The sequence below is a fragment of the Hyperoodon ampullatus genome (genome assembly GCF_949752795.1).
Source record: "Hyperoodon ampullatus genome assembly, chromosome: 1".
NCBI classification, from domain to species: domain Eukaryota; kingdom Metazoa; phylum Chordata; class Mammalia; order Artiodactyla; family Ziphiidae; genus Hyperoodon; species Hyperoodon ampullatus.
Genome location: NC_136914.1, coordinates 194,066,000 through 194,089,259, shown reverse-complemented (window position 1 = coordinate 194,089,259; position 23,260 = coordinate 194,066,000). Strand labels below are relative to the sequence as shown.

At 40.6% G+C, this 23,260-nt stretch overlaps 1 protein-coding gene across 2 annotated transcripts in view; it reads right to left on the bottom strand.

Moving 5' to 3' along the window:
* The window catches only part of PCGF5 (polycomb group ring finger 5), a gene marked incomplete at both ends in the record, with an annotated part of 56,218 nt that extends 38,927 nt beyond the window's left edge, over nucleotides 1–17,291 (bottom strand). For both annotated transcript variants that reach the window (XM_079705190.1, XM_079705191.1), the window contains one exon: nucleotides 17,180–17,291. In XM_079705190.1, the coding sequence (XP_079561316.1) occupies nucleotides 17,180–17,291 (112 nt within the window). The remainder of the gene's footprint in view (nucleotides 1–17,179) is intronic.
* Between the last annotated feature and the right edge of the window lie 5,969 nt (nucleotides 17,292–23,260).

Genomic DNA, 23,260 nt, shown 5'->3' with positions numbered 1-23,260 from the left:
TTCTCCAAATAAAAATCAAATCTGAAGCACAAAATCTGTGTAAATTAAAGATTCACTTTCTATGCAATGTTGTAAAAACCTGAAAATCTAGTATGTTATCTTTAGAGATTTTAGAAATTTACTCCCAAACTAGAAATATGAAAAAAATATTCTTCTGTTAAAATTACCTCAAAATTAAATAGGGCTAGAAAGTACTCATAAATGTAGGCTTTGAACATACAGAATCTCAAGTTCAAATATTTATGTGTGTGTGAAATTATTCATTATGAAACCATGGATTTTCTATGTAGCTCTAGTTAGAAGACTGATGGTATCTGCAGATGTGGAACTCGCGGATATGGAGGGTCGACTGTAAGGGACTTGAGCCTCAGAAGATTTTGGTATCCACGGGGATCTTGGATAAATTAGCAAAATTGATGGATGGCAAAATAAAAATATACATATTATTAAAAAAAAGCTGGTAAGTCTGCATTTACTTCTTTTACTGAAAGTTTATTTGAATGCAACATAAATAGTTCTTAATAATACTTGAGAGTTTTCAGTATGTCTGGATTACTTTTTACTGGCAGGGTGCTCCTGGGATAAGCCAGGAGTTACAACGGAACTTCTGGCCTGTGCAGAGTATGATGAGTCTGTGCTCACAGATACCATAATTCCAAGGGGCACGAAGTATGGGTAGTGACATCAAGCTGGTACAAAAGCACGAGAGGTAAACCGAAAGAATGACTGAGAAACTGAAAGGGATAATTAAGATTTTAAATAAAGATTATAAACAAAGATAACAGAAATATGATTTGTGGCTTTTTGGCCACAGGCCTATACAGCCTGCCACTCCTCCAAATAATACTCCAAATAATACTAATGCTTCTGGTTATGAATCTCTCCCACCTTTTCCCTAAGCTTCTTACCTATCAACTGTCTTGATCAAAAACCTCTGACATATTTACAGCATCTGAACTATAAGAATTTTTCAGTCCAATTCCCTATTCCAATACCCCCTTCTCCATTTTATTACCCTGTGTAATCTTAAATTTTCACCTGGTACTGATCAGCTCCCCTTTTACAACTCCATTACAAACTACTTTCCCCCCTCCTTAAGCCCCACACTATCTAAAACAAGTAAAAGTTTATGTAAACAATTGATCAAGAGTAAACACTAGGATTCCTACCACTGAGATTAGGTCTGAAAATTCAAACACATCACACATACTGGTCAGAGCAACAATGGTCGGGGAAGAATTCTCCTCAGTAACTAATTTTAAAATTATCAGTACATACAGAGAATAGTATCTTGGTATTTCCTTCCACATATTTATTCATCGATTCAATAGCCAAGCATTATACTAGAAGTTGGGGGTGCAGGGGTAAACAAAACAAAGTCCACACCCTTATGGAGCTTATGTTCTATTTGGGAAGTGAAAGAATTTTAGTTAGTAATAAGTGATATTTACAAAACAAAGAGAAAAATGATAGAGTGGGTGTGTGTGCAGAGAGAGAGAGAGAGGGAGGGAGAGGGAGAGCACACATGTGCCCTGCTTGCACACGTGCCCTGCTTGCGGCTGGTAGCTTTGTTAGGTAAGAGTGATCAGGGTAGGACTTCCTAAGAAGGTAACATCTGAGCAGATTTTTTTGTTGTAAGAGTACACCCGAGTCCCCTATTCTCTACCTCTTTTTACCATGACAATACAGCTATTAGGGTAACAACCCTTTACTATAATTCTCACAAAATTTGGATGAAGACAGTATTAGAAAACCTTAAAACAGAAAAAGCTTAGATATGAATATATCTGTCCTCCAAATTTCTTGGCCTCCAAAACATTCTAAACGTCTTTTAAAAAGTTAATGTTTGGGAGGGAGGGCTGCCTTGCTAAGCCATACTGAGGTAGAAGGAAAAAAAGCTGAATTCTTTTGCAGATTGCTGGTATTTGCTCTTTTCCCAGGGACACTAGATAAATCTCTGAAATTTGGGAAAGAAGGCAAATAGTACAGACAAGAGGCACGACTGAAGGGGTATTATGAAGCCTGATCTTGTCCTGAATCTCTGATCCTGCCCTGGGGCTCCGTCATTCAAAAGGTTTATCATGCTCAAGGTATTCAGGAATTCCTGGTTGTCTACCGGCCTTGGCCAAACAGAGAGGCACATGACATGCCCAGAGCAAGTCTTCATCTGGGTCAGCCAAAAGGCTAAGGGCAGGAGCCTATCCTCCCAGGGGCAAAGATACTAATCTAGGTTGTTCAAGAAAGAAATGTGAGGCTCATTTGTCCAGAGGTGCACACAGTTTCAAGAATAAGGCTGCTTAAGGCCAAGGCAGCCCCAGTGCTCAAGGATGCTGATGGGGAATGTTAATCTATATTCTAGATCTGGACTGTCCAACATGATAGCCACTAGCGGCATGTGGCTCCCAAGCACTTGAAATGTTGCTACTTCAAGTTGAGATGTGCTTAAGTGTAAAACACATGCCAGATTTTTAGAATGAAAAAAATCTCATTAATGTTATATTAATTACATGTGGAATTGATAATATTTTAGACACTGGATTAAATAAAACATATTAAAACTAATTTCATTTGTTTTTCTTAAGTGGCTACTAGAAAATTTTAAATTACACAGGTGGCTCACATTTTATTTCTACTGAACAGTGCTGAACAGAGGGAGATAGAAAGCCCCATCAGGAGGTGAATTTATTTTTCACATCAACATTTGAGACACCGTATCTTATTGTACTTTTGCAGATGAAGGAGAAGAGGTTTTTATAAGCTAGGTAACCTGCCTTCCCTGATGAATGGCAGCACAGAGACTTGAATCCAGGTTTTCTGATATGAAATCAAATTTTTCAGATTAAAAAAATGTTTTTAACTTTACAAAGGAAAAGAATGTAATGTAGAAATACCATCCCCCAAAACATCTTTAGCATCTCTGCTAAATCTGACCACCAAGTAAACATGACAGATAAGCCATCCCATAGGGCATAGGAATTAACCTTACTACATAAAATATTACATTAAAAGAATTAAAAAAAATTTTTTTTACAGAGGCTAAGGCCCATAATTGTCTTTAATTAAATTTTTTTCAAATAGTTTAAGAGAAAAATGTAAGATGTTGAAATATAATATTTTTACTCTAGTTTTCTTTTTTGTTCAGATGATTTGGTGGTGGATGTCATCGTTTTCATCATAATCACTAACAATTAAAAGGTTTATGTGGGCTTCCCTGGTGGTGCAGTGGTTGAGAGTCCGCCTGCTAATGCAGGGGACACGGGTCCGTGCCCCGGTCCGGGAAGATCCCGCATGCCGCGGAGCTAGAGGCCCGCGTACCGCAAAAAAAAAAAAAAAAAAAAAAAAGGTTTATGTAACAGGTACCACCCAAACACTTCAAAATATATTTAATTCGACACAATTTCATAATTTAATATTCATTAAAACCTCATTAATTAGGTAATATTATTAGGCCTCTTACAGATGAAGAAACTGAATAGAGAACTTCAGCAGTCTGCCAAAAATCGTGGAGCCAGTAAGTGGCGTAAGCCATGATTTGAATCAAGAGCCCATTTTCTTACCCAATGCATACCTATATGCTACACTGTCTTCTAATTTATATCTATACATCTAAGGTATACAGAAAAAGAATGCCTTATCCCTTAATTTGGGAGCCTTAAATATGTCCACTTGTAGAATTAGAACTCCTTTTAAACTGAATATTTTGCACAAAATAGCCCTTTTAGGTAGCTTATATAGTCCTTAAAAAAATTCTAGAAAATACATCTCCCACATGTTTTTAAAAGCTGTTAAATAAAGCACAAACTTATATAAATTAGAACCTGAGGAAATACAGGCCACAAGTTCACTGAAACTGAAAAAAAAAAAAAGTAAAATGAGAATTTGCTTTCCCTTAGACGCTTAAAAAAAAAACTCATCACTACAAAACTGACCTTTGATTCTTAGTTTATAATTTGGTTTATACGAGCTGAAAAACACATTTTAAAAATATCTTAAAGATTTAACACTAAGCTGTCTAACTGCTCAACTGCTGTACTGGTTAACTCAACTGGTCCAAGAATGATGTTTAAAAAGGTCCCAGTGTGCGGTTAAGACTGTGTGTGGAGACCAAGGAGAGACTTCATCCTCACCAGCCACTCTACAGAGAGATTGCTGGAGCCAGCAGAAACACCTGGTCAGAAAGGGAGTTAGGCTCACCAAAGATATCCCCAGTTGGAAAAACACTTAAATGGTAACAAGTGCCAACATGTATTGAGCATTAACCAAATATCAGGCTCAGGGCTTTGTATGGCTTACTGTATGGACTGCTATCATCCTCCTCTGGCAAAGGAGGAATGCAATACCGGAGAGCCTGAGCAGGCTGCCCACATCTGCCCAGCTGTGTAGCAGACATGGCACCCAACCTCAGGCTGGATGTGCAGCTCAAGGCCTAAAATCCAAACCACCACACAACACATCTTAAAATCAATACCATTTGGTCCCGAGCACCAGGATTTCATATTAACTGATCTTTATATTTAGCTCATCACAACCATCATTAAACTCCTGCCCAAAGCTTACTAAGTGAAATTGTTCCTTTTACCATGTCTTAGATTTGAACTAGGTTGTTATACAAATTAGCAGGGAAAGAGTCATTGTGTCATCTAAAGCAGTGGTTTTCAAATTTAGATGGGCACCACAATCACCAATGAGATTTTTTAAAAGAACGGATTCATGGTCCCCATCCCAGACCAATTAAATCAAAATCTCTGGGAGATTAGCACCAGAACTCTAACTGTGCAAAGCTCTCACTGAAGCAGCCAGAAGACAACTGGGAAAACCCAGCCATAAAATCCTTACTGGCTAGTACCTCAGTGAGGCTGCCCCATTCCAGGATTTGGCCCTCTGCCAAATCCTAACCAGAAGCCGCTTTATCATTCACCATTAGGGAATCACCGACACAGGGCAAAACATAATCAAAAGAATATGCAATTAATGTGTTCTCTCTCTATAATGCAGACTTACATGAGAAGCCCAGGCAGTATGGCACAGTTGTTCTAGATAAAAGATAATCTTGAGGCAGACAGCTGGATATGAATCCCAGGTTCTGCCATTAGGGAAATTACTTTGTGCTTCTCTGTACAGGGAGATAACAAGGGTATCTATATCTCACAGGGTTCTTAGAAGGATTAAATGAGATAATATACGTAAAATGTGTAAACGAGTGGTAACTTATATTTAATAAATGAGCTATCACTGTAAGTTAGACTGCTGGATGAGCATAAAATCATAATAAAAAGAACCAGTAATCAAATATTGAATGGCATCAGACCATGATTAGTTTGACGCATCTATCTTAAATAACAGATGACCTTGCTAATGGAACTTGAAATGTCTATAATGTACCGGTATTAACCCTCTGCAGCCATGTTCACCCTAGAGATATTCTTGCAACTCAAGTATGATATTTATGGCACACTGCTTCACCTGAATGGGAACTGCCTATCTTTGCATGTATGATACTTCTTTTTCTGGGGTTGAGGGTCCAAGATTGACCAACACTTTCACATTATACGCTCCTTCCTTAACTTTACATGTTTAATAAAATTCTAGCACAGTCCCACTGGTCTAGGAGAAACCCTGTTGTGTCTCTTCCCGATCACTTTGCATATAACCTGCTCTGAAGCACCATTTTATATTGATTCCACAGTTTAACTATTAAAAGGCTATCCTATTTTTTAATTTTCAAGTTCTTGAGGGGAGCGGGCTCTTCACAACAGGTACAAAGCCCATCTGTTGTTGCTATCTTGGATGTATGGTCCGCCGACATCTCTCATAGAAAGCTAACTTCCCAGCTTTTAATGACACAGTGATCTACGGAAATTTCTCTTCTTGAGCACCAATTCTGCTATCACTGATAATAAAACAATAACAGTCTTTTCTCTCATGTCCTTGGTCATGTCATTCATTAGTAATGCTCTGTTTATTAAAAGTGATCAAAGGCGGACTTCGTTAAAATCACCTGAGTGTGTTGGTTTTATCTGTCAACATAGAAGCATATTTTTTCCTCCTTCCTTAAGCACATCACTATCTTTATGTGCCCTTCGTAATAACACTCATTTGATACAGTTCGCCTTTGAAAAATTTGCCTGTTATCTACTAACAGTTTATAAGTAAACTGTGGTCATCTGCAAAGAGAAGAGGCATCAGTTTGCTGCTTTTGATACATATTTACATGTGAAACTGACATTGTTTATTTTTAAAGTTTTCCAGAATAGCTGTAATTTGCTTCCATGGGGCAGTATCTCCTGGTTTTACTCATATAAGGAACTAATGAACATCTTGTGTTATACATGGCACAGTTCTTTCAAAGGCCTACATGAGTTGCAATTTCATGGAGAACACTAAGGACAGCATTACTTTCTACTGAGGAGAATGCTTTATTCTTGTTTTTGCCAGGACAGAGGGACAGGCAGCAAGGCAGAGCCTGCTGGACAGGGTCAGGACACAGTCTTGGGGCTTCAGCACAGTAGGGGAGTCTGAGACCAAGCAGGTCAGGAGAGCACAAAGTCCAGGAGGGCCTTCCACAGACAGGCTTATGGAGTCAAGTGGGACTCCAGGGTGAGAGCAGACTCCAGTAGGTCAGTGAGTGCAATAATGATCTCATTCCCCTCCTTATCAACATAAATTCCGTGACCAATCAGAATAATCACTTCCTCACACACACTCTACATAGCTTTGCTCTACATCAACTCTTCTTCCCTTCTCTTCTTTTGTCATACTTACTCAGTTAAACTATTAACCCTGGCTAAATCCAACTCTCTGCATACTCTGCTCTGCAAGATTACAGCTGAACATTGTGGGAGAAAAACATGCATCATGCTGATTGGTCTCTCACCTTAAATTCATGACCATGACCCTCAAAAATGGGTCCTTCATCTGCCAGGCAGTCACCCTCAATGCCCTCATTCCATATGCTCTTCACCAATACTTCATACCTTTTCTCCTCTCTCCTCAAGCCCTCACTTATCCTCCCCCATCTCCACTCTCCACTGATGACCTCACTTCCTGTTCTACTGAAAACAAAAGGAAAGAAGAAAAAAAAAAGGAAACAGAATTTATACCACCATACCTACTCACTCACTAACATCTAAACTTTGTGGTCTTTCCTGTTTCTAGAACTTTCATGTGTCAATCTCTGCTCTGTTCACTAGACCCCCTCCCAACGACCCGAGAACATTGCTCCATTGCTTCTCTCTCTCTCGCCTGTGTCAGTCTTCTGCTATCTGCTGAAGATTCCCATCAACATTCAAACATATTATTTCCCCATCTTTAAAAAAAAGAATCAAACTTCTGTTGACCCTACTTCCCTTGTCAGCTAGCACTCCATTTCAGAGCTACCTATACTCTCTCTCTAATACCTCTCTTCCCATTCTTTTTTCACCCCTTCTTTACCTTCATTAAGGTGAAAGACTTACATAATTATTGTACAATTATCAAAACAATGAAATTAGAACATTTCCATCCTCTCACACCCACCCAGACTTCCACTCCTTACCACTCCACTGGAAGTGCTCAGCGAGATTATCCATGGTGCCTGCGCTGCTCAGCCTGGGCCTTCCTCAGTCCCATCTTACTCAACACAACTGACTCGGCCGGTCCCTCCTCCTAGACACTATGTGTTCACTTTGCCTCCCAGGACCCACTCTGTTTTCCTCCTACCTCACTGCCTCCTCCCTCTCAGCGCCCAGGGCTCAGCCTTGTCCATCACCCCTTCTCCATCTATGCTCACTCCCTTGGCGCTCTCACTTATTAAATATGATCTAAATGCTGATCATCTCCAGACTCATATGTCCAACTCCCAACTGGCTGGGATCAGGTATCTCTGATCAGCCAACTCCTTTACCTTCTTAAATCTGTTCAACTGCCACCTTCCTGATGAGGCCTACCCTGAGCACAGGCTTACTTTAAGTGGTCATACCCTCTCACTGACTGCCCAATTCCCTGTACCCAGCTTGACCTTCCCTTTTTCTGCAGCATTTATCACCAGAGCGTACCATCATTTATACACTCTGATTTACCGCCTACTATGTTGCCTGATGTGTCCCAGGTTCCCAGAATAGTACCTGGAGGAGGAGGTGCTCAGTAAATATTTGTGGAATGAAGACACAGGGGTTAGGAATAGCAGAGGGAGCCACGATTTTAGGACTTACAGGTGTACTACTGTAGTCAAGTCAGAAATCAGCCTAGATTTTCAACTAAGGCAAGGGAAGAGATTCTGAATTCACTAGTAATTTTCTTGACAATTAAAATGAGTTAATTCAATATAAGCTACATAATTTTCTAAAATAAAATGATCACTTTCTATTAACCGAGTAATGTCAGCGGTGGAGCATTCTGAGAGAATATAGCTTTGTTCACTGGTTTCTGAATTTCTGATATATATATACACACAAGTCTGGCAAAAACCAGTATGTTATAAAACACCAGTAGATATGATACATCTTCAAAGTACCTAAGCAGAAATTATCTTTTGCCTCCTCTACACTGGTTGGACTCTACTTGTTCATAATGTTTACACTCAACCTTTGTGCTAGACTCCTAAACATACCTGTACACTGACCACGATTTCTAACTCTGAATACATTTGGTTTTTAGGTTACATATTTTTCTCTCAATCCATCACTGGTATCAGTTCCAACTCATCCTGACCTAGATATAATTTATTCTCAGAAAGCAATACAGAAGACAACTTATTTGTTATCCCCTAGTTTTGTCTTTTAGTGTCCACTATGAATCTTTGCTCAGCTGTTCAAACATTCTTTACTATCTAATGCATACTTTCAAAAGCTAAAAGAACCATACATCTGATATAATTCTTCTTAACATTATTACCAATAATAGATGACACCAAGATTGTTTAAGGCCTATAATTATTCTTTCCTATTTAAAAAGAATCATCAAAATGAACACTATAATCATCTTCATGAATGACTAGTTTCTGCCAAAATATTGTTTGAAATATGTAACATCAGTTATACCAGTGACCTCACTTCTACCACAACCCTAGAACATTATATTTGCACCTACTGAAAGTACGGTTTCCAGTACGGTTTCTATTTAGTTTTAAGTATGGTTTAAGTATGGTTCCTATTTAGGCCTTTGATTATTACTCTAAAAACAAGTAAGTCTTGACTCTAAAAATCAAATTTTATAAAGAATACATTCTTGGAAAGTTCAATTTATATCTCTTCTTCATTATAATGGCTATCACTCAGAATTATTAATAAATTCAGATCCTGATTGGGTACATAATGACAGGTATACAGTCATGAAAACATAGTTAGAAGAGGCTAACTCTATATATTTTGAAAATTCACATGCTGCTTACAGAAATTTTAGAAAATGTAGACTAGCAGAAAGAAGAAAAAATAAAATTAGCAAATATCCCAATTTATTATGAAGAGGTACCTGAGTCAGACAGGAATAGGAACCTAGCTCTAGCACTTATTAGCTGTGTTACTTAACCTTTCTGAGTTTTGCCTCTGTGAAAAACACCAGCATGAGAATCTGAAATACTCTTCCCTCAAACTTTTCATAGCTTGCTCCTTCCTATTATTTACACTCTCTGCTCAGATGGTAACTTCCAAGCAAGACTTTATTCTGTCTTATTTTTCTTCATAGCATGTGTTATACATAGAATCTAAAATTATATCATTCACTTGCTTTTTGTCTGTCTGTTCTATTGAAACATAAATTTAGGAGGACAGACTATATCTGTATTGTTTATTGCTGTCTTCCCACTGCCTAGAGTAATGACTGGCACAAGGTAGGTGCTAATAAACATTTGCTGACTGATTTAATAACACCACCTAACTAGAAGGGTTCTTGGGAAGATTAAATAAGGCAATGCATGTAAAGCCCAAGACCCCAATATAACATTCAATAAATAACAGCCATTATCTTAATTTTATTAGCATTTACTTCAATTACTGTATGATTAAAAGTACAAACTGCCTACTTCTAGAGGTGCTGGCTATTATTAATGTCTGGTCCAGAGCGTGCTTCTCAGACTTTAGTGAATTACAAAATCACCTGCAGGTCTTGCTATTACACCAATTTCAGGCCCTCTCCCCAGATATCCGGATTCAGTAGGTCTATGGTGAGGCCTGAGAATGTGCACTTCTAACAAGCTTCCAGGTGATGATGCTGCTGGTCTGGAGACTGCACTTTGAATAGCAAGTATATGTGGCATAAGATTTTTAAACACTGAGTATCAACATATCAAGAGTTCTCCGTACCTTAATTAAATACTTGTGTATTTATGATACTTGTTCAAAAAACAATAAATGATGGTAGAACTTAAATTTCACCATCTTATGATTAACTTATTCCTTCATTCTTACACAGTACTACATAAAATTACCAAGTCCCTTAACTGTCACATCAATTATATTTAATTATCAATTAACCCTTCTTCTTTACATAAATTGAAAACTAAATACAACAATGTTTTCCCAAAGAATTCATCTTAGTTAAGGGACTACCACCATAATTTCTGAAAAGGCAGAAAGAAGAAAGCTTTCTTTTCCTGTACCACAGAATTCCATGTCTATAACCTTCTCTTTTTTCTGAGGAAAGAATCATCAGATTCTTAAAGAGGCCTCTAGCCACAAAAGAGTTAAGAACCAATGCACTGTGTTCTGCACATTTTAGCTGCTGGAACAAAGCTCCTTTGTTCTTAGTTTAAGTGAAAAGTCTTTCATTTTAAGTCAACAACCTATACAACCACCAGCAAATACACTCTAAGCAACCTCAAAATTTTCTCAGGACCCTGTTGCAAGAGATAGAGCATTCCTTAATTTAGAACCACCGATCTCTACTCCCCAATCCTGCGTCTCTCCCTCTCCCTACCCATGACCCACAAAGCTCCCACCTATATTTCAGAAGACAGTTTTTCAAAATCCGTAAGTCCTAACCCACACTATCTACATGCCTTTCAAGCTACCTTTCACTGCATTTGAATCTTGGAAAGGAAAAACACACGATAAACTAATCAACTGATTGACCATTTATTTATTCATTTAAGCTTTTACTGAGCACTCAAGTACCAGGTACTAAGGATACACTTAAGCTAAATCGGCCTATGGGAGTAGACAGGTGGCGTATGTTGGAGTAGACGAGGATGGGCGGCTGCTAGCCAGGCATACAGGAGACGTTCCAAGCAGAGCAAGCAGCTGAACCATGTGTGTGCAGTATGTGTCAGGTGGTGGGGGGAGGGAGAGGGCAGAAATCAGTCACAGCTGTGTAGCTTTAATTTATCCTGAGGGCAGTAGAGTACCTACAGGAAATTTTGGGTTGGCTGAAGCACGAGCGATGACGACAGTAAGCCCTTGTAAATGATCACCACTGACACAGCTTAGGAGTGGGCTGCAGGGACTTCGGTGAGAAGGAATGAGGGCCTGAGCGAGAAAGGCCACAGGGCATGAGAGTGAAGGGACAGATTCAGGAGAGAGTACAGAGAGATCAGAGAGAACGTTGCCCCTGTTTTGTTAGTGAGGGTAAAGAGAGTCAAGCATGGAGCATACTTCTGGCTTGGACAACTGAATGCTGGCATCCCGTTCATTCACTTTTAGGTAATGTTAAGTTCCAGGAGGCTTCAGGACATCTAAGTGGACATCCAGTGGGATTCTGACGCTCAGAATAAAGATTTGGGAGACATCAGCATAGGTAGTTGAAGTCTCAGAGGAGGTGAGTTCACATAGAAAAGAAAAAAATAGATCCAAATACACCTGTAGAAATTTCTTCTTGGCTTATGAGTTTTGCTTAGCAGAGTTTAACTTCCAAATTTATCTTATGTACCACGCTACTCCACGGGCTAGCAAAGTGCCTGACACCTAATTCTTTATTTTAGAGAATTCAATAATTATTTGTGTGAACAAGTTTATTTCCTTAGGTTTGTTAGGTTGTAAAAATTACCTCATAGACGTGTAACCACATGTAACCTAACAAACCACACGTTTGTTAGGTTGTTAAAATTACCTCATAGACATGTGGATTTAGTTCATCTGGCATTAAGTGATCATTTAAAGGGAAAACTCATCTGTATTTTAAATTTTTACCTCATTTTAAAGTTTTATTATCTTTTTATCAAACGTCCTTGGTCTGCTGAAGGGAGCTGGTATTAGTAGTTGAGGTATGAGCCTACTTAAAGATGGGGCTTTTACAAGCCCCCCCCCTTTTTTTTTTTTGCAATTCCTTGTCAGAAGCGTGGGACATTCTGCACTGCCATCTCTGCCTCCCCCTTCCTTCTAACTGGCTTGCCCCTTTCTCTGTCTTCCACAGAGCTGAGTGCTAAGAACACTAAGGGCTGCTGCAGTCAGACAGTCTGCTGTCATTTTGGCCCTTGTTTCTACATCTACAGGGAAGCCAGTCAGTGTTGGCTCCAGAATTTCTTAATGGGAGAACAGGGGATCAACAAACTGATTTGAGGAGAGAGAAAGAGTCGAGATGCATGTGCAGAGTAATCTGAAAGAGTAAAGTAACTCCGTTTATCCATATCAAAGCAGGGAGAGCCACTCATGATGCCTACACCTCCCACCCCAAAGCACCTCCACTGCAGCCAGACCCAAGCGTTTATGTCCCTGCCTGAGAAGGCCTTGGGCCCATGGCTTTAGGAATTTCAGAAAACACTCTTTTTGGTTTCTTCTCTGGCGTTCATTCTGCAGCAACATCTTGACATATATCTGCTATTACATCATTCTGTTTCCTCATTTTCATTGCACTTACCAGCATCCAAATTTATTGATATTTTATACATTCCCTAACTTGATTACTATTCCTTCACTTGACCAGAGTTCTGAAGGGACTGGTCCTAAAGTCTGATTTTGCTCACCAATAATAAAGCTCCATTTACACATTTCAAACTCGAATAGGAAGAACAAAATCCTTCTCTTTTATTATGAGTTTCCATAATAAGAACTATTGTTTACCCATTCTTTACTTACAGTATCATAAAATTATAGTTTATGTACAGTTATTTTAATAAGATATTTTTTATATGCCAAAGTCAAGATGGAAACTATTAGGGGGTACCTCAATGTCACTTAACACTTCTCACTTTCCTCCTGTCCCATTTGGCCATCTTCTCTATTGTATACTGATCCCAAATCATTGTACCACATATATCTGTCCCACCTTATACCTAAGAAAACCAGGTAACATCAAAGAGCCAACCAATGATTAAGGAACATGCTTTACAGTACTATTTATTTTATCAATACAAATAGGGGGATATTTTGCAAGTGGGATAGTTTTTGCCTATAAGCCCCAGTATGAATATGAACCAAGAAATATATAGAAATCCAAGGACCAGAAAGTGCATAAAGCTTAGCACTACAGAATCCTCAGGTCTCCTAAGACACTGGGTTGAGTGCCTGACTCATTTACTCTACTGTTTTTTTTTTTTAATTTATTATTATTTTTATTTTTTTGTTTTTACATCTTTATTGGAGTATAATTGCTTTACAATGGTGTGTTAGTTTCTGCTTTATAACAAAGTGAATCAGTTATACATACACATATGTTCCCATATCTCTTCCCTCTTGCATCTCCCTCCCTCCCACCCTCCCTATCCCACCCCTCCAGGCGGTCACAAAGCACTGATCTGATCTCCCTGTGCTATGAGGCTGCTTCCCACTATCTATCTACCTTACGTTTGGTAGTGTATATATGTCCATGCCTCTCTCTCGCTTTGTCACAGCTTACCCTTCCCGCTCCCCATATCCTCAAGTCCATTCTCTAGTAGGTCTGTGTCTTTATTCCTGTCTTACCCCTAGGTTCTTCATGACATTTTCTTATTCTTAAATTCCATATATATGTGCTAGCATATGGTATTTGTCTTTCTTTCTGACTTACTTCACTCTGTATGACAGACTCTAGGTCTATCCACCTCATTACAAATAGCTCAATTTCGTTTCTTTTTATGGCTGAGTAATATTCCATTGTATATATGTGCCACATCTTCTTTATCCATTCATCCGATGATGGACACTTAGGTTGTTTCCATCTCCGGGCTATTGTAAATAGAGCTGCAATGAACATTTTGGTACATGACTCTTTTTGAATTATGTTCTGTGTTCTCTGTGGATGAAAGAGGCCATATTTGTGTCTTTTAATCAGAATTCTGCCATGTTCATTCTCTCTCAGTAAAGGGGCTTGCTGACTGCCAAGGGACTTTTCAGGCCAGAATGACACGAGCTGTTAAACGGTCACCTATCCCTTTAGACCTTAAATTGCTGTTGCAAACACAAACATAACCCTTGCTTATAAACTTATTGTTTATACTTCTAGAATCTTTTGTTTTTCCTTCAAAAAAGTAACATTTAGGAAATTCCGTGGTGGCGCAGTGGTTGAGAATCCACCTGCCAATGCAGGGGACACGTGTTCAAGCCCTGGTCCGGGAAGATCCCACATGCCGCGGAGCAACTAAGCCCATGCGCCACCAACTGCTGAGCCTGCACTCTGGAGTCTGCGAGCCACAACTACCGAGCCTGCGTGCCACAACTACTGAAGCCCACTTGCCTAGAGCCCGTGCTCCGCAACATAGGAAGCCACCGCAATGAGAAGCCCGCGCACCGCAATGAAGAGTAGCCCCTGCTCTCCGCATCTAGAGGAAGCCCGCGCGCAGCAATGAAGACCCAACGCAGCCAAAATAAGTAAATAAATAAAGTAAATAAATTTATATTAAAAAATAACATTTAAACTGGGACTTCATTATGTCCCAAAGAAAATTTTCTTTCAGAAGAACAGATATAAAATCTGTATTATACAGATAAAAACTGGAGACTTTGTGCTTTCTTCTCATCTGCCAAACAGAACTGGCAGGTTTTGCTGGAGAAATCCAAATATAAAAACAATGCACTAATGTCAGAAGAAGCAAAACAAAACAGACTGTGGACCATGTCCAGGTGCCATGCTTCGTGTAGTAGGAAACAGGAAAGTATAAGACAAAGTCCCCACTCTAGAGTAGCCACATCCTACTGGTTCTTCCTCCAAAATACATCCACAGTCAATCATTCTTCCCTGCCTCCATCTCACACCTCATTACCCTGGCTGAAGGCCCCATAATCTTTCAGCTGACCTGCAGCAATAGCCTTCTCACTGATTAGCTGTTCCTTAAACTTGCCAAGGGCATTCCCACCTCAAGGCCGTGTACTTGCTTTTCCCTCTGCCTGGAATGCTCTTCCCATATACCCAGAGTTCAATCCCTTCAGGTTTCTGTCCAAATGTCATCATATCAAAGAGGCCAACCCTGACACACTATATAAAATAACCCCAACTCTCCTATCTACAATCCTTCTTTGTTCTTCATAGCATTTAACACAATCTAACGTGGCATATGTTTATTATTGGTTTTCCCCTTTCTTGAGAGCAGAGATTTTTGACTACCTTGTTCACTGCTGTTATCCTCTGTGCCTAGAATGGTGCCTGGCACACGGTAGGTATTCAATAAATATCTGTTTGATGATGTTTAACTGATAACTGTTCAAGTTAGATAATGATACAGTGCAACAGTAAATGAGCATTTCAAGACAGTTCACAGTTAACTGGTAATTGAACAGCATGGGCCCAGTAATACCTCCAAAAAGTATACAACAACATCACTTGGAGAGGTTTTCCAAAATACACATGTCCAGACCTCATCACAACACCCACCAATCTCTCCAGGTGGAGGTGTGAAAAAGTTTATGTTTAAACAGCATCCTAGGTGACTTTTTTTTGTGTGGTAAAATATTTATAAAAATCTGCCATTTTAACAACAGGTGATTCTCTTTTTGCAACCCTGTTTAAAACTACTGGTATAATAGTGTGTAAGTTAAGCAGAGGCAGAATAGCTGAAGGGGGGATTAAAAAAATGTCCCAGGTTATCTTAGAAAGAGCATGGGCTTTGGAGCTGAATACAGGTCTACTACTCATAAGCTTCGAGACTGGGCAAGTGACTTAGCTCTTAAGCTTCCACACCCACAAGTGAAGATAATCTCTATACTCTCTCTGTCTCCCCACATCCCCTGCAAACTGCTTCAAGGTTACTGTAAAGCTAAAATGAAATCAAGTACATAAAGTATCTACTTTGGTGCACATAACAAGCATTAAACTAGAACTTACTGGAATTACCTTCATTGAAATAGGAAAATAAATTCGTATTGGCAAAAACACAAAAAACAGGTGAAATACTGGCCTAAGTGGCTATAAAAATGTCTCTCTCTCTATTGATAGGACAGGTGAAAAAGAAACTTGTCAGGAGTTCCACAGATATGATCATTCATTAGAACAGTGATTCTCAAACTTGTGCGTGCTTCAGAATCACCTGGAGGGATTGTTAAACACAGATGTCTGGGCCTACTCCCAGAGCGCTTCTGTAATTCTGGTGGGAGGCCTGATAATCTGCACTCCTAACAAGTTCCCAGGGGATGCTGAGGCTGTTGGTTATTGGTCAAAGGGTACAGTTTCAGTTACACAAGATGAATAAGTCCTAGAGACCTACTGTACAGCATAGTGCCCACGGTTAACAATACTGTGTTGTACACTTAAAAATTTGCTAGGAGGGTAGATTTTACATTGTGTTCTTATCACAATAATAATAATAATAAACAAGAGGGTGAGAGAAAACTTTTGGAGGTGATGGATAAGGTTTATGGCATTGATGTGGTGATGGTTTCATGTGTATATACTTATCTCTAAACTCATCAAGTTATACACATTAAACACGTACAGCTTTTTTATGTCAACCATACCTCAATAAAGTGATTTTAAAAAACCCACAATGAATTAAAGTATGCATGTCCTAAAAAAATCTCTGAGCATATTAATTCTTTCAGTAAAATTTTTAAAAAGCGAAAACCTGAAATAGTTCACGTAAAAAAAAAACTATAACCAATAACTGCTTATGATTTTCAGAACATTTTAAAATCAGATAAAAGTCAACTATAACAATTTAAAAAAGAAACAAGAAAAAATTCATACCACTGGTATCCCAGTGAGAAATTCAATTCTGAAAATAAATTCAAAGTTAATTCTTAGAATACTCATTGTTTTAAAAGTTAAAATCTAGAGGAAAAAAAAAAACCCAAAATGTGGTAGTTTTAAAAGAAGTGTAACCCAAAACTTCTGATAGGTAGATGACAAAATAAAGAATACTTACAGGTATGGAGGCATTCCGTCACTGTAGTTGGCTTGATCAGATACCCTTTACAGATATAGCAAGTGATGTAAGGATTGAAATCTTTCACCAAGTGTTTCCTCTGGGTAGCCATTCGTGGTTAGCTAGGACTGGCTCTAGTAGTTCAGGCAAACAGGGGTATTAAGTGGATGAAAGTCTGATCCCAGGAGCTGGTGTGGAGTTCCCAACTGGATGTCCTGAGGCATGAGAACTAACATCCAGACTTCTCATGAGATCGCTGGTCATCACTCCTTTTGGTGGTTCTGCTTTCCCATATCTTCTTCCACCATAATTTTAAAAAGACGAGAGAAAAAGGTGTCAAATTCCCCGTACGGTATTAACACCAATGTATTAGCAGCAAGTATTACATGTTCCAAACTGGGTGAACAGGTGAATAGAACATTTCCCTCACTGTAACATTAATTTGTAAACCTGCTATGATTAAGTCAGAATAATGACAAATTCATCCAATCCTGAGGCCTCAACTATCACCTCTATACAAATGGCACCTGAGGCTATTAACTCCGGTGTTTATATCTTTAGCTCTTGAGTAATGCATTTTAACTATCTGCTTGACTGCTCTATTAGGAGTTCCTGCCAACACAAGCTAAAAGATTCAAAATTGAAGTCATTATCCTCCCTATCAAAATGCTCCCTATTTCCATTCTGTACTCCACACCTAGTCGGTAATCAAATCAAATGGATGTCCTTTTCCATTCCATCCACAGCCATCCTACTCAAATATTACCTCTCCACCTGCAGTCCAACTTATGTTCTACCAAGTTTATTTTATTCTATCACATTTGGATCCTCTTCTCAAAGAATGTCAGTGTCTCCTCTTTACTCTGTAACAGAGAAACCTTTAAATTTCTCAGCTTGTCATATAAGACCCTCCACAGGCTGACCTTAACATACCATTCAAAGCTCAGGAAAGCTGAAAAGATGGCTCTTTCCATCGTCCATTCTGCAGATCCTGTGCCCTCCATCCAAAGAGCTCTTCTGCTCCCCTATCTAGAGCCTACCTAGTCTTCAAACCCTCTTCCAAAGCTATCCTCAGTGTAATCTCCCCGTTTTTTTTTTTTACCCGTATTTCTCTCCTCTTACGTTTCCCTTCTATTTTTATTTACAGTTACATTCATTCTTAATCTCCTCTATTAGACTGCAAAATCTTAAACAGACACCAGTCCCATTTAGTAAATGTATAACCTGGGCAATATTACTTATCGTCTCTAAATCTTATGTTTTTTAAACTGTAAAATGAAAACAAGAATGCCAGCCTCCTACAGTTGTGACGATTAAATAAGACAACATACATATAGCTAGCACACTGTAAAAACTTAATGTCATTAATTTTTTTTAACTTTTTTTTTTTCCCCGAAACGTCTAGCATGGCTTGTCCATATGGTTACTTTAAAAAGTTTTAAAGGTTTCTTACAACAAACGTGTCCTCTTAGAGGACACAACATGAAAAAAAGGTGTGGACTTCCCAAGTTAATTCTATAAACAAAAACTTTTCTATCTCAGCTATTAACTCATATGTTAAATATAAAGCAACCGGAGAGGTAAAAGGCATCGTTCCATCTTCCATCGACAGACACATCGCCACTGAGAATATGCACGGAATAGCTTCTGCAAGTAATCATCCTATCCGCTCAGGAAATCGTGTCGAGGGTGTAACAGAAAGAGAGCGTAATTATCAGACAGGGGGTCTGGGTTCTGGTCCTGAGCCCCTGTACGACCTGCAGCAAGGCACTTATTATCCGTGCCTGGATCTCGGCCTCCTCCTCTATATACTGGGATTAACGGCCCTGCCTTTCTCACAGGTTTGCTACGAAGCTCCAAAGTCAGACAAAGTCCTCTGAAAGCGGACATGCACAGTCCCGACCCAGGGTGGGATTATGATCTTAAGCCATAGAGCCCTGTCACCAAGAAGGTTAAAGGAAGCAAGTACTTGCAGTGACGGGGCGGGGGCAGGAGGGAACTTTTCCTCGTCCTCCGGCAGGACCCGGTAGCACTGCCCTAGGCGGTCCCAGCACAAGCTTCCCCGCCCGCCTGGCAGGTGCGCGGGCCAGGGCCCGGCGGACGCGCCGCTCGGGCCGGGCCGGGGCTGCGCCTGGGAGGACGCGCCGCCTCTCCCAGGGCCGTGCGCCCGCCGCCCTCTCCGCCCCCGAGCGCCAGGCGCGACCTCGAAGCCCCCAGACACCGGCAGGCCACCCCCGTCCCCGCCCCCAAAGAGCTCTCCCGGCTCCAGGCGGGGCCTGCCGCGGCAGGTGCTTGGAGGTGCCGCTCCGGCTCCCGGCGCAAACTTGGGCGGGGAGCGCAGGGGCGGCCGAGTTCCGGCCCTTCGGCCGCTCTCCAGCCAGCCGGGTACCTACCCCGCGGCTGCCGCCACCGCCGCTCCTCGCCGCCAGCGCGCCGGCCTCAGAGGGAAGGAAAGTGAAAGAGAAACAGCGCCTGCCGCGGCCTGGCCGGTCCCCGCGCCCCGTCCGCCCTCCCCCTGCAGGCGGGAGCGCGCCGGCTCCGCGGGGCCACTCGACTCGGGCCCGATAGGGCGCGGCGGGCCTCGGGCCCAGGGCCGGTGCCGCCTCCAAGGGCAACTCCACCCCCTTCCAACCGCCGGCGCCGCCGGGCGGCCCCGCCCCCTCCACGCCCCCCGCCGCCACGCCCGCAGGCCACGCCCAACCGCCCGAGCTCCTCGCAGGTACCCCAGCCGCCCCAGCCGCCCCAGCCGCCCCAGCCGCCCCAGCCGCCCCGCCGCCTGGGTTCCAGGGCGACGGTAGATTTGACCAAATTTTATCTCAGTCCTTCTTCTCCTCACCACCGACCCCTCCCAGTTGTTTTCATCATAACAATGTCTGGCATATTTTCCCTGGCGGGTTTACAAGCGATGGTCGGTGCTGAGAATGAGTCACCCTGCGAAACTGTCTACTCAGCTGCGTCTTCCCCAAACCAGCCCCACGTGGGCCGCGGTGGGGACGAAGACCGCTTGATTTGCACCCTATTTAAGAACCACTAAGGAACTTGTTACTGGGCGGGGGGTGGGCGGGGGGGTCTGGAGATCAGGATCAACGATAACTGGAAGCAAGGGAGAACGATGGGGGTGGGGGGTGTTCGTGGAAAGATGGAGAGTTCTTACTGCTTGCAAGGTTCAAAACCAACCAACCAACCAACCAACCAACCAACCAACCAACCCCAGTTCTCTTTCTAGTGGACTTTAAGAACTACAAGAGCAAAAAATTTATTCAAAAGCATACATTAAAGGATTCCTCAAAGTCATTCAATCCTAATATACTGCATTCCACAAACGTACAAATTTCTACTACAACCAGTATTTTGCTAAACATAAATTAGACTTGGTTCTTTTTTGCTTAGAAGACTGCAATCCAGTAATCCTAAAATAGCAGGCAAATCAGCATGGTGTCCACCAGTAAACAAAAGTTCAAAAGAACATCCCAAAGGGTATCTGCCAAGGGCAACTTTCAATCTTGTGTGTTAGAAAGAGGAAAAGGTGCTGCAATTACATCATCTTTGCCTCTGGAGAAGTGAGGGCAGTGATGGCTAGGGAGCTGACAGTAATGGAGAAGGGATGGGGGGAAATTAGTGCAAAGTATTTGCCTTACCTCCAAACGACATCAGTCACCTTACTTACTACCAGAGTGGAGATGGCTCTAGTGACAAACCAAGGAACCCAGTGACCACTGGTCTAGCAGGGTGCAAGTGTTCAAAGATCCATTTCAAATTTAAAATACACCAAGAAGTAGACAAGACAGCTTTAAAAATCATCCAATTTATAATTAAACTTAGGTAGAGTGGATATAGCCTTTAAAAATTACCATTTTTAACATCATAGCAGGAGCAATACATTTTCTGAAACAGTTTTCAATGACCACATTTTCATAGTCCTTATAAGAACAATTTTGCAGAAGTATACATGCCAATTTCCAAGCTGGGATCAACTTCAGCAAGTCCCGGCAATCACAATGAGCAAAGAAAACAAGTCGGATAAAATGACTATAATTGCAGGATTCCTCTCCAGATCTTTCATCTTGGAAACTAACTAAACACATCAATATGTGAAAAGTCACCCTATTTCTAGTATATTTAAAATATGTAATGGGGGACTTCCCTGGTGGCGCAGTGGTTAAGACTCCGCAATCCCAATGCAGGGGGTCTGGGTTCGATCCCTGGTCAGGGAACTAGATCCCACATGCATGCCGCAACTAAGAAACCCACCTGTCGCATCTAAGACCCGGCACAACCAAATAAATAAATAAAATAAATATTTAAAAAAATAAAATATGTAATGGAAGATTTCACTGTATAAACTACAACATATACATTGACTTATTTTCCTAATTTGCATCTGAAGCTATTTTAAATGTATTTTTAAAGAATAACACTTAATGAAGTCCAGGGAGCTTAAGTGTTATTGGTGATCAACACTAAGTGGGGTTAATCAGTATTCGCTGAGGAGATGAGCTTGAGATGGATATTAGGAGGACTTACATTAGTAATGGAGGGAGGGGTCACAAATATGGTACAGAGCAGTACCTGAAGATAGACATGGAAGTGGGGTTGCCATAATGAAACTGCAAATGGTGGACTTGGAAGCGGGGAGAGAATGACAGCCTTTGTAAGAAAATCTGCTTCGTGTCCCTAGGTAGCATGGTTTGTAGTAAAGTGTTCAGTAGTTTCTCCTTTCCCCTCTTCAGCTACCATCCCACCTTGCCCATTCCAAGAAAAAAAATGCACACACCCAAAAAAGGAAAAACAAAACCTCAAACATGTGTCTGGTTTAAAAAATAACAACAAAAAAAAAATGGCAAGAGGGAATGTTAAGAAGGGGGGTAAGTTTCCTGACTCATGTGTAAGTTCTGAGGATTTAAACATAGGACTTTTAGCTGCTGTGCGGCATCTCCTCCCTTGCGACTGCTTTCCACTTTCCAGTAACTCACCCCTTAGTCCCTTGGTTCTGACTGTGGGGACTGGAACAAACCATAGAAGACTCTGTATGAAGGGGTGGCTTTGATGACAAATCTCAAAAACCAGTGGGACCCTCAAGAAAACAAAGGCCTGGGAGCAACTAGATATACAGGACCAGGAAAGAGAAAAGGCAGATAAAAGATCATAGCTGAGAGTCCCCTTATCACTAATCTACTTGAGCTGTCTCATTTTACAGATGTAGAAACCAAGATCCTGAGAAGTGGCAAATTCATAATCACAGAGCTCTTTTTGGTAAAGCCAAGACCAAAACAAAGGTACCAGTTCCATATTATTTACATGTCTTAAGAGAACTTCTCAAACCCAAAAAGTTAAGAGGGGTTAGGTAAGAAAAAGATTAACTTACAAGGAAATAAAGGAACAAAGGGAGGGAAGAATAAATGAAGGGAGGGAGGGAAATAGCGACTACAGAGTACTTAGCAGTGAACTGGCCAGTGGTGATTTCCCATCAAAGCAGCAAAATCCCACAGTGATAACTTGTTTCATTTGATCATTGATCCAGATTCTTCCAGGAAACCACAATTGGCTCTTGACAACCCTTGGAACTACTTGAAGCTATCTGCGTATCTAACAAATGTTTTCATTACTTTATACTTTATGTCTAGAGTTTTATTTCAGTTAAGGCTGGGCCATGGATGGGTAATTCTGTACTGAAAAGTTCACATTCCTTCCTTGCCTAATAAATACATCATCGATGAACAGATGTTTAATAGCATAACATTTTAAAAGAGTTATGTCTTTACATTTCCCTGAAATATTAAATGACTTTTCCATGATTGTCAATTATTTTATATACCTAAGTATGCTATTTAAGCTTTTAACATAGACTATCTCTAACATAAAACTACCCTCTGTAATCTAAAAGTCATCCTACAGAGATTTTAGAAAATATTAAAATTTAAAGTGTCCTACTGGGCCTAAATGTATTTATTTTATAGTCATGGATATTACAGCTCAAAATCTATGACTGCCTAAAATCAGTGATGGAGGATTGGGAGGGAAGAGAGAACTGAAGGACTTCCAATCACCCTTGACCATGTGTCTTTTTCTCTTAACATAACC